The 19,397-nt window shown below is 38.9% G+C and overlaps 1 protein-coding gene across 1 annotated transcript in view; it reads right to left on the reverse strand.

Moving 5' to 3' along the window:
• mmd (disintegrin and metalloproteinase domain-containing protein mind-meld) overlaps nt 1-19,397 on the reverse strand; it is a 608,670-nt gene that overhangs the window by 524,119 nt on the left and 65,154 nt on the right. The window contains exon 3 of the mRNA XM_083121407.1: nt 10,631-10,779. Coding sequence (XP_082977533.1) covers nt 10,631-10,779 — 149 coding nt within the window. The remainder of the gene's footprint in view (nt 1-10,630; nt 10,780-19,397) is intronic.

A 19,397-nucleotide genomic window follows, 5' to 3' on the forward strand; every position in this document is an offset into this window, starting at 1 on the left:
ACAGTTTACCAATTTATTAAATTTATTTCGCACTTGATCTTAAGATAACGATAATGTTTGCACAATTGAAAGCCCAAACACCCGATCTGTTTAATCAGCTTGTTTTAAGATCCAGGAACTCGGAAGCAGCGTTTTGATATGGCATCAATGTTTCCCCTGGCGATGGGACAAGGTGTACGAAGGGAAGGAGGAAGAAACACAAACAATCAAACAAACAGCATCGTTCTTGTTCAAACGGAAACAAGCAGAAAGTGCTAACAACGTAGCTATCGGGATCAACAATTTTGACTGTTTGACGTTTGCACAGCCAGGGCTGGAAGTGCTTGTTTCCCACTGTGAGCAGCCTTCCTGGCGACCAACGGACGCCACGTCACCAAACAGGTGGCGGCTATGTAAATTATGTAAAGGCGGTATCCATCCTGATTCAGGATAGAACGTTAGCTAGCTTTCTTGTGTATCCTTGTCCTCAGAACTAGAACACCACTTTGATCGCCAATCTAGCCTTTTAAAGCATTACAGAACAGTTGAAGTATATTCTTGAATGCGTTAGTTCTCTCACACATCTTCATTTATAATAAAAGACTGTTATTCAAGCAAATTTTACTTTAAGTGTTAAACGAGTTTCAACCTTTCTCTCGTGAGGTCATACTTCCAACGAAGGAGATGGACTAACCTGTATGTAGCCACCCAACGATACTGAATAGAAAATAATCGAGATGTTAACATCGTTTTGATCTCAAAGTGAACGTTGCAGCAGGTGTCATCGAGGAAAGGGAGAGAGGAAAAGGTAACAACTGTTAAAAGTTGGAGAATCTTCGGGGAGAGGGCAGGTGAGTGCCTCGGAAGTGTTCCGGGGCGAAGACTGTCACTTGAAGTAGGCAACACTGCATGTTGAATGTTGCCATATATACTGTGTTGGAACCTGGTACTCTTGGCACTAGCTAAATATTCTTTTCCATGTATGGCAGCAGCGTATCGTAGTGTCATGCTTGCGGGAATAGATCTCTTGTTGACAACCGTGTTAACATACTGTTATGCATAAAAGGTCCACACTATAATCTCATTACATTTATTCCCACACCTGCGTGTAACTATTGCAATTTGAACATACTTATATGATGATGTGATAAATGCTTCACAATGTGACATGTATAACATGGAAGTTAATATCAGTGATGTGTACATGTCCGTTGCGTAGTGTTGCAAGCCTACCATAAATTGAAAGTCTATCGAATACTTGCAAATTTTCTAAGAATTTTAATGTCAACCATCATATAAAACAAGAGGATAATAGGGAGTGGACCTAAAATTTAAAGTGGTATCCGAGCTTCCATGAGATCAAGCCAGGATGGTTACGGTCCAAATCCAAATTGTATTTTATTTTATTTAGGTCGACTTTCTGCGACTTTTGGCTAATCGCAACATTGAGGAATGAATGATGATTAAATGAAAGTAGAATGTCCAATCCGGGACTCGAACCCGGAACCTTCGGTACGGGCATCGTGAGCCGAAAACGGAACGCACTCGGGTCACTTGATATACAGAGAAAAACGCTGAAGCAAAAATATAAACGACATCTACATATCATGGAATCGAAGCAGGACACGCAAGACACATCTTTATTTTTCTTTGCCAATTTTCTTTTTCCTGTTGTCAGTAAATTCCCAACCCAAAACCACCCCTCCCAACCCTATCGTCTTTGTAAACCGATCAGCTAAACCATCCCCCCGGAAACAGAGGCTCAAGAATAAACAGAATCCCCTCCTCCTCTCTCGCAACACAAACACGACAAAAAGCAAATACACTGTGGTCCGTTCCACGTCTGTCCCCGAGGGTGCGATACATTTGTGGAAAGGAAACTCTGGCGACAATCTTCTATCTCGGTATCTTGTGTATTAAAGCTATGGTGAGGGAGAGAGAAGTAAATACCACGGACCAAAAAAAAGCGGGACAAAGCCTGCGGCAAACACAAACAGAACCGAACGCACTCATTTTGAAAACGTTTAAAAAAAATAAAAAAAACTTTCGTGTTTGATATGCTATTTCGCGTGCGCGCTGTAGTTCCTGCATTTAAGCGACATCAAGCCGACGTTTCTCAGATCCGATTTGTCTCCTCAAATAGTCTAGGGAAGAGCTGAGCGGACGTACTATCACGTTTTCCGTACAAGGAAAGTGTTTACTTCCAGCAACGCATTAAAATACTCCACTCATCGTTCTTTCTTTGCCAATGTGTGCGCGCGCGTGTGTAGTGTATATATATATATATATATATATTGGATAAAAGCAAGGAGGGCCAAAAGGGCTAAGTAAAAATCAAAGAAGGTAAAAGTAAACACTCACCGGGCAGTAGAAAAATTCAAAACCGGTTCCGTCTCTTTCTCCTCACACCGATGATGCTACGTAGTTAGCGAAAATTTTGAATTTTTCTACTGTCCGGTGAGTGTTTCCTTTTACCTTCTTTGATTGATATATATATATATATATATATATATATGTGTGTGTGTGTGTGTGTGTGTGTGTATGTATATATATGTATGTATACACACACACACACACACACAAAACAGTCCTCTCTAACTTGTGGATCTCAACAGTTGCTTGGTACATAAAAAAACTCAATTCTATACAAGTAAAGCTGCCAATTAGTTGGGAATCTGTAAATACAAGCTTACAAAGAAACACTACACTAAGTTGTAATGGCTGGACTGAATTTGAATAGGGAGCTTAGGGGGTGGGAGGATGGCTACAGCCTACATCCCCGAATCTCTATCTCCACTTTGTAGCAAAAATGCTTCGAAAAACACAAAATTTCACATACACAACCCCCCCCCCACACACACACACATACGTAAATCCATACATATGTATGTGAAATGTGGTAAAAATACCAGGAATATTTAACCAACCCAACTTTGTTCAACAGTTAGGGATGTGAGGGGTGACACTTCCCTAAAGACACCCAAATGACAACCTCACTTCCACGTACTATACCCTATCCCAGCTAACTGCAGAGCAGGGCCGCGCATATCGGCAGAGGAGGAGGAGGAAAATCGAGTGGTGAAAGCGCAGCGTTGCCAACCGTACGGTCCGGAACGTACATGTGCGGAAATTTCATGGCATGTACGGTCCAGATCTAGTCCGTACGCTAAATGCACAGCTTGTCAAAATTTGCTCTTCCAGTATTATCCCTAATACTTCCCTAAGAAATTCTTAAATCAATCGTACGGACCTGCAGACAAAAATACGGTACGTTTGCCATGTGCGTTCGGTATTATCCTTTTCAAAAATTTGCAACGCTGACAGATCGAAGGAGGAAATCGGGTAACTCCCGTTGCCCATTACACAATCCCATTTCTGGCACTGTTCATTGGTGGAGCCGTCTCGCGTTACTACTTGCGCAGAGACTTGTTCTCGTTCGCCTGGTCTACTTAGCTGGTACGGAGTTTACACCCTAGACTGCACTTTGCAGACTAGCAAGATTCTGGCGACCGGACCTGCAGCCAGAATACTCCTCTGTAGAACTTGTGTTATGTTGTCCATATGAGTTTATGACTGACCATTCATGCATCTCATCACCATTCATCCTCATAGTCGCGATTAGCCAGAAGTGGTAGAAAAGCAACGCAAAATAATCTAATTAAACGAATCAATCGGTCCAACAGTAAAAACTTATATTACACATACAAGGGAGCTCACGATGTTGTTATTCTAGGGGCTACACACGCATATTATAATATTATATGAACGCTTGCCTGCTCATTCTGATACAATGTAAGTTGTCACTAATACAATGCGGGAAGATATAAAGCGATTACGTGACGGCTTCAAACATCCTCATTCGTGAAAGAAAATTTCCCTCGTTGTCCAAATCTTACAGCAATATCATGTTGTATAGTTTTGCGCGTGATATCAGTGTGCAATGTGTGGGAAGACTTGCTTCTTTGCTCACTAACTATATACCGCACCCCATAACATTGCGCTGCCCAGATATCGCTAGCCCTAAGCTGCGGTGTACATATACTATTAATATATGATTAGTATTATAGTAATTACAATACACGCACACCTTCATGTAGAGTCAGAGGGTGGAATTTCACACCGAGTGAGGATAATTCGGACTTAACCTACAGTTTAAAATGGGATTTCAACTACTGTAAATTTACTCCAACTGGGAATCGAACTCGGAACCCCTTGATTACAAACAGATGTATACTATTACTAGCTACCGAAAAACTTAACAATTTTCTTCCATTCGCGTCGTAGTAAACATTGTGTTGATAACAGCTTGGAATAATAAACACACACACACATAAAAATACAGTATACGTGTGTGCGCCTTAGTACACCCAATGGCAAAAGTAATAGTAGATGAATTGCCCATCACCATTTTCCTCCAGTCTGATTTCCACAATATGAATAAAAGCGTCAATAAGCAAAGGACAACATGTCCTTCTCATCAACAGAATTTCGTTCCTTAAAACAACATAGGATGTAGAATAGAAAAAAATAGAAATAAACAATTGCCTGATATTATCTTTCCCGTTGCCTGTACAACAGTGAATCATAAAAGAAAACGATTTGAAATTTAATTTTGAATATTGTATCTTATATAAAGACAGATAACGATTATAATTTGCAATTGCATTCATCGTAAATCCTGAATAACTAAAATTACATTCATTAGGGCTCAATATATGTAACAGCCATTAATACTTTAAAAACGGTCACAGAAGCGGAAACTATCATTTCTCCAATCAACTTTCTACAATGGTTTATCCAACAAGATTAGCCTATCTGAGCATGGAGAGTACGTAACAAGCTTTGACAAACTTTGTTTTCTTACACAACACTGATTGTGTCTTTGTTCTGGGAATATACAGGAAAAGAATACTGTTTTCGGTATGTGCTGTGAAATGTTTACATCGTTAAAAAAAATTCTTCCAGACTTTGTAGGAACTTCCGAAAACATCAAAGCAACGAACGTAGGTTGTCTTCAAAGGAAGGCGTACAGAGAACGATGAGAGACGGAAAAAGCTCCACCGTATGGCATTATGCTTGTGAATTCTTGTCATCAAAAACTCCAAACTGCAGTATACATGTCTGTTGTAGATAATGTAGCAGTTTATTGACATCGCCAGAAATGCTTTTAAAGAAAAGGGGGGGGGGGGGAGGCATCCTACGGTCACTTTTCGGTAATTCATGGAGAGGCATTAAAAGACGTCCGACTTTCCGTTCTTCAGAAGTTCTTGGGATAAAATTCATTAATCTTCTGCGGGTCTTTCAAGATGACAAACTCCTCTGAAAATGGTCCCTCTTTTTTGAATTGTTGCTCATGATTGCAGTCATTAACCTGACAACAATTTATAAAGTATCATTTTTCTCGTATTTTTGCTATAGTTTTTTTTCCTTGGGAAATGTGTGCTTCGTGGGTACTGCTAAAAATCGTACTGGGGGGAGGTAGAGTTGGGGGGGTGGAGCTATGCCAGACGATGGGGGTGGTAAAGTTATATTATTGTGGGTTCCATATTGTCTGACATACGCTCAATCAATATTCACAGCTTGCCGTTAAAGACATCTCAATCAACTATCTCCAAATTTGAAGAAAGTTTTGAACATTGATCGTCCTTTTGGTTATTGTTCAAATTCATAATTAGGGATATCTTACTTTTGTAAAAATTTGAACACGTCTTTCTTCCTCTTGGCTATTCGGGTGCGAGAAAGTTTGAACAAGATTAATCTTCTTGGCTGTTGTTCAAAATCGATTATTCCATCTGAACATAATTCCTCTCCTTGGTAGATATTTAAAGTTAGGGAGATCTTGGGTGAATAAAGTTTGAACGTTATTCCTCCTTATGAATGTTCAAAATTGTCGAGTTCTAACGCGCATAAAACTTTGAATGATGTTTGAAATTGGTGATATGTGAATAAAAGTTTGGCTGTTGTTCAAAATAAGTGATTCCTCACGTACGTTCCTCTCAGCTGCTCGAAGTTGGTGAGATGTTACGTGTCTAAAAGTTCGAACGTCATTGCCTGTTGTTAAAATTAATTACTAACGAGAGTTATTTCCTTTATACCGTAAACGCCATTAAGATGTTGACGAATACATCCTCTTTACGTAAAGGTAATGTCTCAATTCCAACGAACAGCCCATTGTTGAGCTTCCAACAATGTCCAACGGGCCAAATACACGCTGCTCGTCTCATTATTCAACCGTTATTAATTATTGATCACGCAACAATCAAGAAGAAAAAAACAATGAGAAAGCTTTGAATAATAGCCAACACTTTCAAGTTCTTTCTTGGCATTCCTTTGATCTTCTCCGGCTATGCGTCTTAAACACAGGGAACCGCCGTTAAATAATGCAGCTGCAATTTGCTTCCGATCTCTGACAGCACACATAAATCATCTTCGCGAGAGATGTACAGCCCTCGGCGAGAGTGGGGCTGGGAAGTCTATTCTTCTCCGCAAAAATCACTCACAGCCCTCTGCCCCTCCCCCTTCAGGTCTCTCTCCATCTCTGTTTTTGGACCCAAAGTGAAAATAACAATTCAAGCTCTGTTGTGGTTTGGTTTCTTCTGGTTTTCTTGAATTTTATTTGAATTTTGTTTTGGTTTTCTTTGCGGAGATGAAGATTCTGATCCAATTCGTTGTTCCCCAGTTTATGTGTGTTAGTAAAGGAACTCCAATGATTACATATTATTTATGGGGTTCGACACATATACGTAAAAGGGATTTGAACACTTTTATTGGTGGGACAAAAAGTATGGGGGTGCGCGTAAAGTTTGGAGTATTCATGGTTTCAGGAATTTTTTTCTGCCACTTTTGGATAATCGCGACGATGCAGATGAATGATTAGATGAAACTGATGAAGGAACATTCACAAAGAAGAAGCGAGAACTAATGAGAGGAAGAAGACAGAGATACTAGAGTGAAGAGAAACTTAAGCCTTGTTTCCATGATATGAAAAACTCAATATGCTGACCAAGGCAGAAATTTATTTTATTATAAAACATAAACTAAACGTAACGTTTCAACCTTGTAGCAAGGTCTTCTTCAGACTCTGCACCAAACGAAAAAAAAAATGTTTAGCTAAATCGCCTTTCAGGTGAAACTACAGTTGACAAGGGAAAGCCACCTGCTAGAATGTTCCAGAACAACTTTCTAATAGTCTGTAGAGGCGTAATTTTTGTGTATACACGAGGGGTGTCCCATAAGTAGTGAGCCTGATAGGGTTTCCATAGTTCAATCTGAAAAAAAAATTGGTGATTTGAAAGAGCAATTCTTTGTAAGTGTATATGCAAAGCGGTGTCCAGTTCTAACCATCCCCTTCTTCTTGGCAGGAGCTAGAAGTGTGCTAAGTGCGTAACATCAGAAAAATGAAGAGAGAAGATATACGAGAAGTGATCAAGTATCTGTTGAAAAAGAGGTTGATTCCCAAGGAAATCCGTGAGGATATGGTGACAACATTAGGAGAGGATGCTCCATCCTCGGACACACTGAAGAGTAGCCGAATTTAAGCGGGGAAGAGTGAGTGTGGAAGATGACCTTCGCAGAGGCAGGCCAGTGGAGATGGTGACCAGTTGGGGATGAAAAAGGTTTCTGCCCTTTGGCTTACATAACTTCTGACAAGTGAACAAAAGTTGACAAGACGCATGATCTTGGAATAAATCTTGAGCTGTTCCAGGCCGATCCAGACGGATTTGTTGAACGACTTGTGACTGTTGACGAAATCTAGGATCATCACTATGTACCGGAGCAAAAACAGGCATCAAAACAGTGCAAACACCCTGGAACACCCTCCCCAAAGAAGGCAAAGTCCGGTCCCTCTGCTGGGAAAGTAATGACGACAGTCTTCTGGGGGCCCTAAGGGTGGTTTATTGGTTGATCATCTCCGAAAGGGAAACACCATGACCGGAGAAGAGTTTGCTTCCCTGGTGAGGCAATTACGGGATATCTTGAAGACTAAGTGACGGGGAAATATCTCTAAAGGGGTGATTCTGCATGAGGACAATGCGCGTGTTCACATATCGCTTGTTGCGATGGCAACCATCCGTGATTGTGGGTTCGAATTGTTGGAACATCCCACTTATTCGCCCGATCTTGCTCCATCAGACTTTCTTCTCTTCCCAAACCTGAAACAAAGCTTTGGGTGGTGTGCATTAGCAGTGTGATGATGACGTCATTAGTGCTGTGGGTGACTATTTTGCAAGCCTTGAGGAAAGCTTACATGAGACCGGGATACAAGCACTGCAGAAAGGTTGGCAAAAGTGTGTGTATCTGCAGGGAGACTACGTAGAAAACAGGTTGTTATTGTGGTCCCATCCCATTCCCTTCTAGGTTAGGCTCGCTACTTATGAAACACCCCTCGTATATCGTCATGTTTTGTACCTTGTTACATTTGTACTTGGTGCAGAGTCTGAAGAAGACCTTGCTACAAGGTTGAAACGTTACGTTTAGTTTATGTTTTATAATAAAATGAATTTCTGCCTTGCTCAGAATATTGAGTTTTTCTTATGAAGGGACATTCACAAATAAGGTGATAGAGAGAGGAGAGATAAAAGAGAAACCAAGAGAAGGAAACAATGGAAAAGGGGGAAGGTATAGATCAAGAAAGAGAGAGAGAATGTGAATGGGATGGGATGGAATGTGTCTTCCTCACCTTTTTATAATCTCTTTCATTTCTCTCTATTTCTTTATCCCTCTCTCGCTTGCACACACACATTATATATATATATATATATATATATATATATATATATATATATATATATATATATATTTGTTGTTTTAAGTCCACTTTATGCACAGTAAGGCTAATCGGGACTGAACCTACAGTTTAAAGTGGGATCCGAACCACTTGTTCCTCCACCGGGTATCGAACCCGGGATTATATATATATATATATACACACACATACATACATACCTTGGAAAAGGAAGAGAGATAGGAGAAGGAAAAGCACAGTGATCGTGCATTCAGACAGAGGTGTCATCTGCCTCTTTCAATACTCTGTTGGACGATAAGTACGTTTTGTTTCTTCACAATAGGAAAAAATGTGACGCAGAAAGTTTTGTACAGCATGTTTATGCGAGGCGTACAATCTGGACACCTCGTCTCGAAATTATGCAAATCAAATTAAAACGGGTGGAGTCTGCATTGAATTATGCGTAATGTCCCGTACATTATCGTGTCCTACACGAGACGACGAAGTGAATTACAACCTGTCATTTATGCTTTACTATTAAAAATATGCCTTGCAAAGCCACAATGAAACAAACATTTTTAACAGAAAACAAGGGAGTTGCTTGCTTTAATTGTGGATACCTTTGTTTTGCGAATCAACGTTAGGAAACAAAAATGTTTATTTATAAACAGGGCTCAAAATGTGATGATAAGTTATATTTTTCTTTCGGAGTCTTGAAGCAAGTGTCTCTTCAGTTACAATCAGAAAACACTTTTCTTATTTTACATTTTTGACATCTTTTGGCTGATTGGTAACTTTCTAGTACCTTTTATATATATAATTTTTGTTCATCAATGCACATCTCATACTGCTGAGTATGTACCTGTATAATTCGATGATAATAGTCTTCTGCTCTTTCGTGTGACTTCTCTTGCTCTTCGAAAAATTTTCCATACACTTCTCCGCGAATTCACGTCATGCCAAACTCGATCTCCTCCATTGGTAAACTTAGTGCAGTGCTGGGCATGCGTCATTGCGACTTTGAATGTTCATCTACCGAAAAAATCCCTATTCTGCACTGAAATGATCATGAATGCCGCCCATGTTTTAAATTACAAAATGACTTTCTGTAGTTTGCTTCACTAGCGCTGTATTCTTGTGAGCATCTTGAAAGTTACAGCAGAATCAGGGGGAGGGTATAAAATTTGAGCCCTTAGGCCATCCTTTGGGCCCTCCTGCGGACATTGTTATTATTAACAGTTTTTTTATCATGGTACTTCATTTCCACTAATTGTATGCCTTCTATTACCAACACTTGTATGTAAACTTTAAAATATAGACACATCTGATTAAAAACTATTCATTAAACTTAATTTTGATTTATAAGCTACACTTCCACTATGCATTTCGCAACACAACACTAATACCGCACACGAACTGAAGAAAAATAAACCGACACTACATTACGGTAGCCACACTTGCCGCGAATTGAGAAACAAGGATGTACATTTCAACCGCCAATATCCCTTAATTGACTTTTAGTTGTCATTCAAAATTGTTACATTAGTTTCTTCGAGGAACAATTGTTTATATTCGAGCACTGTTACGTGACCTCTGAATGTTAGAAACACTCCTGTCTACTTTCTTTCATGAAATTATCAAGTAAAATGTCTTGACATGCTGTTTTAATTTTCTGTTATCACAATATTAAGGAATTTTAATAGTCGATGGTCTCAGTGTTTCATTTTTGTGCACCCCTCTTGGACATGCGACCCTAGTGGCAAATCCTCTCTGCTGGTACTTCCACGCGAATTTGAGCTGCCTGACGTTTAAGGCTTTCCTTTGAATCACCATTCTATCTACTCCTAAACAGCAGACAAGCATTCGAACATTCATTGCCAAAGGCATTGCAAACAGATCAACATCAAAGGGTACAGAGAGACTTACCTTGCTGGTTCCTGCCTCCCTTGTAGAGATTCCCATCTTTTCATGCCTCCTGAGCTGAACCGGGTAGATGATTTGGTAATAATGGGCTCCGATGTTGGACACCAACTCCCTATTCTGTGGATACTCCCGGAGTAGTCTTTCAACTTCACCTGAAAGAAAACGGAAAGGAATGATATCAATAAGTACTCTCCATACTCGTCAGGAGGAAATATTTTCGCAGCAATTTTCAAATCACTTATGAAGTGCAAAAATGTCATAATTTTAAAAATGGCCTCCATAGTGCCCCAAAATTGACCGTAACTCACATTTTAATAATTTATATTTCGTTTTATGCCCAGTCCCAGATACCTCTGGAGCAAAGTCGTCAGAGAAGGGGAGAAAATCGAGTGGGCAAAGCGAAGCAGTACACGGTGCTGCGAATGCTGGTAGCTGCAGTCTCTTGGTGAAGCCGTCTCGCGTCTCTACATGCGCAGACACTTGTTTTAGTTCGTCTGCTCCAGAGATAACTGGGACAGGGTATAGAACACACACAAGAGTTAATGTTTGATTGATTCGGCTTATAGTACTTCGCTTTCGGCCACTTTTGGCTAACCGCGAAGATGAGATTGGGAATGATGAAAATGATGACGGGACATTCACAAGAAACAACCTGGTCAGGCTGAGATTCGAACCAGGGACACCTAACGTCGTAGCGCGCTGCGCTAACAACACCGCCACAGAGATCAGAACAAGGGTTGATGTCATTGTGCAGTTAATTCTATTGAAGTGAAGCATGGACAGCCAAGGCAAAGCATGAAATAACAAACTCTAAAAAACAAATGCAACTGTTTCCGGAAGAAGAAGTGAAGCCTGTGCTTCTCCTTTAGAAAGAAAGAAGGCAGCCGTCCAAAAGACGAGAAAAGAAAGCGAAGGAGGAAGAAATGCGATCAGCATTTAAACGAGGTGCCGCTCTTTTAACTTGGCCCGCGTAGGTCCAAATCTTGAGAGAAGATGAACACGCATACAAGCACAGTGTACACAAACTCACACAGGCGGAATTGAAGGAAAGGCCGAAAAGAACGAAAGAAACCCCGAGGAAAGCAAACAAGTTGAAAGTTTCCTGAGGGAAGAACACAGAACAAAGGAGCAAAAAAGGTCAACAGAGAAATTGTTGGAGCAAAAGAGCAATAACAAGGGCCAAAAGGAGCAAAAAATTAATGAAACAAGTGAAATTTCGTTTCAGATAGTATTTATGAATGGTAAATTTCTCCTCTCGTCCTTGCATTGGAAGAAAACAGAATAGATGGCGAAGCACATTTAATGGGGAACGTGATCTGTAGACTTATATCTGCTTCTTTACTTCACCTATCGAAGAGGAAAGTAACTAGCAGCGTATTAGCCAACATTTTGCAAAAGTACTAGTTCTCTAAGAGAACTTTCACTGTGCCATGAAGGTGCATATGCGGTGCGAAAATAGATATCAACACATCCTTGATCTCCGGTCATACTGGAGGTGATGTAATCGGCACCACACTCCTAGCTTCACCCTCTCTTCACAGGTACCCTTGATATAAGAGCATGGGTGAGTCCCGGCAACACTTTACAGTTGCGCAAACAATGGTTGTTAAGGAAATTCTAATGGGTTCTGCAACATAACTTTTTCCTAGCACAATTTAAAATCGGTCCAAGTTACATACTGTTTCATTTCAATACGGAACTTGTACTGTACCGTATTCAAATTCATCCGGAGAAAGGTTTGGTGGAGCCTATTTAAATTCATACGAAAAAAAATCGTGGACCGGATTGAAATAGTTTAAGCATAAAAAAGTTTATTTATGGTCTAGAACCAACTTACGCTTGCTGATTTTCTTTCCCGCATGGGAATGTGAATTTATTTACAATTTTTGGACCTTAAACAACCCTCAGATTGTGAAGGGCCCAGGAACCCATACACTCTAACGCGTTCTATTGCATTTTGTAACTGGACTCAAAACCTTTTTTCTCGCATAGTTTAAATTTGGTCCAAGTTGCATATTGTTTCATTTCAATACGGGAGTTTGACTGTATTTAAACTAATCCGGAAAAACAGTTCCTGGGTCGTATTAAAATTGACCCGAAAAAAGGTACCTGAACCGTATTTAAATTGATCCCAAAAAATGGTTGAAATATTTTACAGTATGAAGGTTCTTTTCGGTCCACATCCCATTTACGCGTGCTGAGTTTCTCTCATTGACCGGAAATAGAGACCTTTACTTGGGCGATAACGTTCAATGAAGAACAAATCCCACTCTGTTGATGGCCAAGAACGCCTGTATGGAATTAAGTCTTCACAGCTATGCGCGATGTGTACAGTCACGGACACTCTCGGGTTGTAACAGCTCCATTGACTTTCAATGTGACCATTACAACCAAGAAGTGGCCGTGACTGTACAACCAGAAAAATGTTCAATTTTCGTATTTACATACTTTCAGAGCATTGGCAAACGTTGTCGATGGTGCCTACATTGAGAAAAAGTCACAATGTTAATATTGGAATGATAATAAAGATATACTCAAATTCTTATATGTGTAAAGATCTCTTGTAATTCCAGATTTACTACCATCATCGTACTTGATTAGCGTGGAAGACTTTTTAATCTGTTTTAATGTACGACGTGTTCCGAGAAGTTAATTTAAAAAGTTTTTCTGTCACACTCTTTGTAAAACTTTGTGCGTATCGATTATTAAAATTAGCCGAAGATCTTCTTTTTCGAAATTCCTTGAAGATAAATTCTCTCGAGCCTTAACGCTGCCGCCTTGCAATCAAGGAATCCCATGTTGTTTTCCGTTTTGGGTACCTAGTGATTAAGCTCCCACTTTAAACCATTAGTGTAGTCACGATTAGCCAATCAGACCATTAGGGGAACTTAAAAATTTGACAAACTTTCGGAATTAGCTTTTCACACACCTGGCAGAAATCCATTGAAAAAAAAAATCTCCATGGTCACTGCACGTTATGCAACCAACATAGCACAAAGGTCGGTTTGGTTGCATATACACAGGATGGATAATTTATTTTGGTTTGCATAAATGCGATTGTGGATGATTCCACGTCCAAATCTGAATCACCATTCAATCTTTGTATAGTGCAGCATTTTTTTAATATTTGAATTTCTAAAAATGTATTATTTGACGATGTATTTATCATGGTATTTTCTTGACTCACAACTGTGAATTGCAAGATTTAAGGCTCTTACGAACTGTTAGAAACAATATGAATAACTTATTTATTTTTGCAGTATATAATTTTAAGGATGCAATGACACCCGCGACAGTGACAGAAGAAGTATTGTTGGAGAATATATCTACTTTCTTTTCCAATTTCTTTGTCCCCTGTCAAAAGCAGGAATTAATAGTTCCACAATGGGAAGTTTTCATATACCTAATTTTAGTTTCGGCGGAGAAAATTACGACCTCTCAAGATGTAGATCTAGTGCTGATAAATTTTCTCCCCTGTCATTTGCACTCACTCCTCTACCACTTAACATCCTTCAATATTTCTGGAAACTGGACCCATTACTCAAGCAGAGGTAGACACAAAGCAGAGAATGTTTTTCCCTCTGATAGTGTGACCTCCTTTCCTTAGAATTTGTGTTCTTCCAATATTGATAATGTACGAAATTACGAAGCGAGAAAATAGAATGTAGCATGTCTATTTCTGTGACAACAGAGATTTTCGAGAATGATTGAACATTTTTAAACAAGCCTTTGAAGATTTCAGTCTTTGTTTTTCTGTGAAGTGGGATTTCCATATTAATTTGGTCTTATCTTCAAAAGTGTATTTTCATTATCGTACCTTCTCCTTATGTCACTAGTGACTCCCGTATGGGGTAGTGGTAATCTCGTGGTCTTGTAATCCAGAGGTTCAGGTTCGATACCCGGTGAAGGCGCACATGGTCTGGATTCCAATTTAAATTGTAGGTCCAGTCCCGATTAACCTTTCTGTGCATAAAGTGGACTCAAAACAACAACTTAATTGATTGATTCTTATATCACTAATATAATTCAACCATCCTCAGATTTGTATATCAGATGTCCTAAATTTCTGTCTGCTATTATTATGGATCAGCAACGCGAACTTTAGTGAAAAAAATGGATGAAAATTTATTAAGATCTTAAGGAATTTCTTCAACGTCAGGCTTCCCGGTTTCGAATCCCGTCCTGGGCATGGGTGTCCCTTCATCAATTGCATCATATCATCACTCATCTTCACGATTAGCCAAAAGTGGCAGAAAAGCAAAGTAAACAAACTCAAGCAAATCAAATAAACTTGAGGAAACATTTTTGGAGCAGTTAGAGAAAGTGAAATGTGGAAAATCAGAACAAAGCTTGATCTGTATATAGATGTGTGTGTATATATAGTGATGGAAATTAAGACAGGGCAAATAAAATGGCATGCTTTTTTTATTTCACCTGGTAGTCACTTGTCTGAAATAGTGTAAGAAACCCTAAATAACATAATAAAACTACTTTAGCCCGGGAGACTGTGCAAAGTAATAACAACAAATAAACCTGGTAATTATTTTATTAAAATTCCTTTAAAAATACCATTCATCTTGTCGCTACAATCAGTACATAAGACATATTGAAGGTCCTCCATTCTACAACTCACAAAATTAAACCTAAGAAACATTGATTGTTCAAAATACCTAGTTCCCTTCTAGGACAGTACTCATAATAGAGTGGAGATGCCTTATTTTCGTGTTAGTTATATGTAGATTGAACAATAATTTTGTTACCCACTAAGTTACAATGCCCTTCCTAACGGCGAAGCAGTAACGTCGTCGCCTTGTAATCAAGACGTATCGGGTTCGATACCCGGTGGAGGCATATAGTGCCTCGAATCTCACTTTAAATCGTGTGGTCAGTCCCGATTATTCTATCTGTGTCTAAAGTGGCCTTAAACAACAAAAAAACTTTAAAAAATAAAAGCTACATGATTAATTCCTTTAACATGTATGTGAAGCGCAGTAATAGAGTACAGTAATGGCCAAATTATTGGACTCATTAGTTGAAAACATGAAACTGAAAAACTCACTTTATGTAGAGAAATTTGACAGAGTTAGTGTTTTGTGATGCACATTGCATTGTTATACACACAGAAAATACTGTCAGCACTTCGTATGACCACCTTTGGCTCCTTTCGAGCCCATTTTAATCACCGCTTCTGTGCAATTCCTTTATCAATCTTATTTCTAAACTTCAAAACCACGTGGCTTATGAAATTACATGTTGCTCCGGAGCTACAAATAAAGAGCACCCTTACAACAACCAGAATTAATATTACTTCCTTTGCTATAACCAAACAAATAGCATAAATAACACGGTAAACAATGTACATATTGTTCCAGGCATTTTTGCGAATGTGTAAAGAATCTTGATGCCATTTATTTATTGAATGAACACAGTAAAGGATTGTGGAAAACAAGATAATATCGAAGCAGACAAACAGTTTAATCCCATAAAATGTTACTACAATCGTCAAATATATTTAGTTAGAACATTTTCAAAACAAGGAAATGTGCTTCCTTTATACAATGAGTCCAATAATTTGGCCAATACTGTATCTATGTTGAGAGGAGGTTCCTCTTTAGGCACTAAAAAATAGATCCTTCGATAAATATAATGAATGCTGTGGTATCACATTCCGCCCTATTTAACAAATAGAGATCTTCTTCACACATCTGCATAGCCCCAAAAGCCAAATATTAATGAAACCTTGTGCCATATATACACATATGCTACTATTTTTCCATCAAATAAAGCATACCTGCTTCATATACACATGCATGCAGTAAAAAAAGAGAATTATTAGTTCACGGGTCACTACTCGAGTACAATATACCCAGGAACACAAAGTCAATCATATTTATTTAAACTAAATAGAAGGATAAACAAACGGTCAATTAAAAATACATATTAGCACTGTTTTTTCTTGCAAAAATGCCGCTTAAATTCTAGAGGTAAGGGACACTGTGTTACATTCAATTTCAGTAACAAATCTGAGGCACTGGGTAATTTACCATGATGTATCACTCTCAATCTACCAACGGCAATATATTTAGTATATATGTATTGTATAGTGAGCCGCGGTAGCTCAGTCGTTAGTCGACCTCCGTGGCGAAGTGGTTAGCAGAGCGCGCTACAAATTGCAATTCCGTAGAGAAACTGCATATTTATTATACAAATAACGGAACACACAAGTTAAAATACATTTTTCTTATCGTAAAATGCTTGGTTCTCAAGATACCTCCTAGAGTTGGTTTGAGTTGGTGTTTTAAGTCCACTTTATGCACAGTAAGGCTAATCGGGACTGGACCTACAGTTTAACGTGGGATCCGAACCACTTGTGCCTCCACCGGGTATCGAACCCGGGACCCCTTGATTACAAGGCAAGGGATACCTCCTAGACTTTTATAAAACTGGACAAATAGTGTTTTTTTAATAATATGGACGGGACTACCGAGATACACCTCTGAAAAGGGGCTGTCCCGGTCAAAACGTAACGTATGGTCACCCTAAAACAAGGCCACCCTGTATATCAGTAGGTAGTTTTGTTGAATGAACATCTAGAGTTGGTTTTCGCTAAAGTATGCAACAGCTGTTCAATTACTGTAAGCTGACGACATTTATTTCATTCACATGTAAATTTATGTATTAATTTATTCCTTGGTTAGCTCACGCTCAGATCTCTGATCTACTTACGACTTCGTGCATATACACAGTTATAACGACCTTCTCAGTTATCACTGACATTTCATGCGTATGACGCATTTCTGAGAATTTGTGGTTGACGACCAAACTTTATAGGCTACTCTTAAAATGTAATAATCTAGAAGGTTACATGTTAATTAATTTCTTAGTGTTCAATGTGATTAACGTTGATAAAAGGTAATATTGTGTACAAGAGTGTTGGTTTCTCTGAATAGAGGAAGGAAAATGTTGAAATGTGTTTGAAGTGGGTTATTTTGTGAAAGTAACATAAATTGTTTTCCTGCACGCATAGGAGTTTGTGTAACTTAAGTTGTCGTAGTTCCTTGACTTACAAAAGAAATGCTGAGAAGTCTGATTGAGGGACTTTATCAAACTTATGATAATTTACACAAACGTCATTTGGTGCGTGTCACAGTAGAGCAAATATTACGATCGGCACTATTTATAGTGTAAGAACGTATTATTCGAAAGCGAAATTGACGTAAAAGAATTGCCTCAGGTTGAGAGAATTGTATATCCTTCTCACATACGTTGTGTGGTAATGATTCTCCTGTTTCCAGATAATCTCAATACTGTGGTTAGGAATCAGAGTTTCCGATAGAAGGCCGTCCAAATGCTGTAGTTTAAAGCAACATTGTTGCGGTTTTCCGCCCTTATTTCCAAGGTAATTGTCATTCTGTGTGTTTAAAGCAATGGCGTATACAAGCCAATTCACTATTGGGAAACGTCTTGTTGTTAGTATATATGTGCGTGATAAGGGACAAACTGGTGGAACGAAAAAATTTAGATAAAATGAATCAACGCATCAATAAACCAGCTCCAACCAAGGCAAATTTGCAACTTGTCATTGTGTTAGATGCACAGCGCAGTGTTAGACTTGATTCACATCTACTCTCAAGCAACACTCAGTTCATTCTCCCCCTAAAGCTCCGCTCACGGTCAGGAGGTATCCACACTAGCTGTCAAGCTTGGCCCAGGTGAAGGTACGATCAACGTGAGTCTTGTGTTGGTTTCTTCACAGAGTACACAGATTTTTCTGTATAACTAGCTTGCCGATTGTGCTTACTGCAATGTTTAAGAGATTTTCAACGACGGGCTTGGCTGTTGCAGCACCGTCGTTAATGAGAAAAGAATGCCAAAGAAGAAAAAGAGTTGCGAAAACGTGGATTCATTGACTTGGTTGATTTACTTAGCTTTTATGCCAGTTTTGACTAATCTTGAGGATGATAATGAGTGGTAATATGATTAAATTGATGAAGGAACATCACAATGAACATCCATGCCCAGGCCGGGATTCGAACCTGTTGTCGTAGCACGCTGTGCTAAATACTCGGACAGGAGGTCTGCTATTATAAATATAATGCTGTTTATGGATGTTATACTTTTGGTTTGAAAGCGGCAAACGTTTATTTGCAATTAGAACGTGCAAAACTGTAAATGTCAACAATGGTAGCACTACTTTGTTGGTCTATGTAGGTTTGACATGGACAATTTCGGGCTCACTGTTCCATATCGACATTGTTGGCCGTTTCTTTTATTAGAAAGTTTCCGATACAACACGTGACAAATTTACATCAGGTTGTAAGCGTAGTTTCAAGGACCCGATTGTAACGCACGTCGTGTGAAGCGTGCCCTCCCTCAACTTAAAAAAAAGATATAGGGAGTAATTTTCTATAGTTTTCCGTAAACAAAGAACAAGTTCGTTGTTAATCTTGATTCGGGGTAGATATCAAGAATGATTTTTCCCTTTGCATTCATAAAAATGACAATTTTGTTGTCCGGGAAAATATGATCGTCATGCAAAGAAGGTCCTTATAACTAGTGTTTATGGATCATATTTGTGGTTAGTCCCCTATTTAATGTTTTCTTTCACTTGCCAATTGTAATTTGGTTGTTTCGGTCAGGGTTTTTTTTCTTAAATTTCTTTTACTCGGGTTCATGAAATCGCATATTCCCACCGATATTTTACAAACAGAATTGAGAGGTAAATATTGTGGATTTTTTTTTTTTTTTGCTCAATGAAGTAGTTAAGTTC

Source organism: Lepisma saccharinum, chromosome 4 (genome assembly GCF_977018435.1).
Source record: "Lepisma saccharinum chromosome 4, izLepSacc3.1, whole genome shotgun sequence".
Taxonomy (NCBI): domain Eukaryota; kingdom Metazoa; phylum Arthropoda; class Insecta; order Zygentoma; family Lepismatidae; genus Lepisma; species Lepisma saccharinum.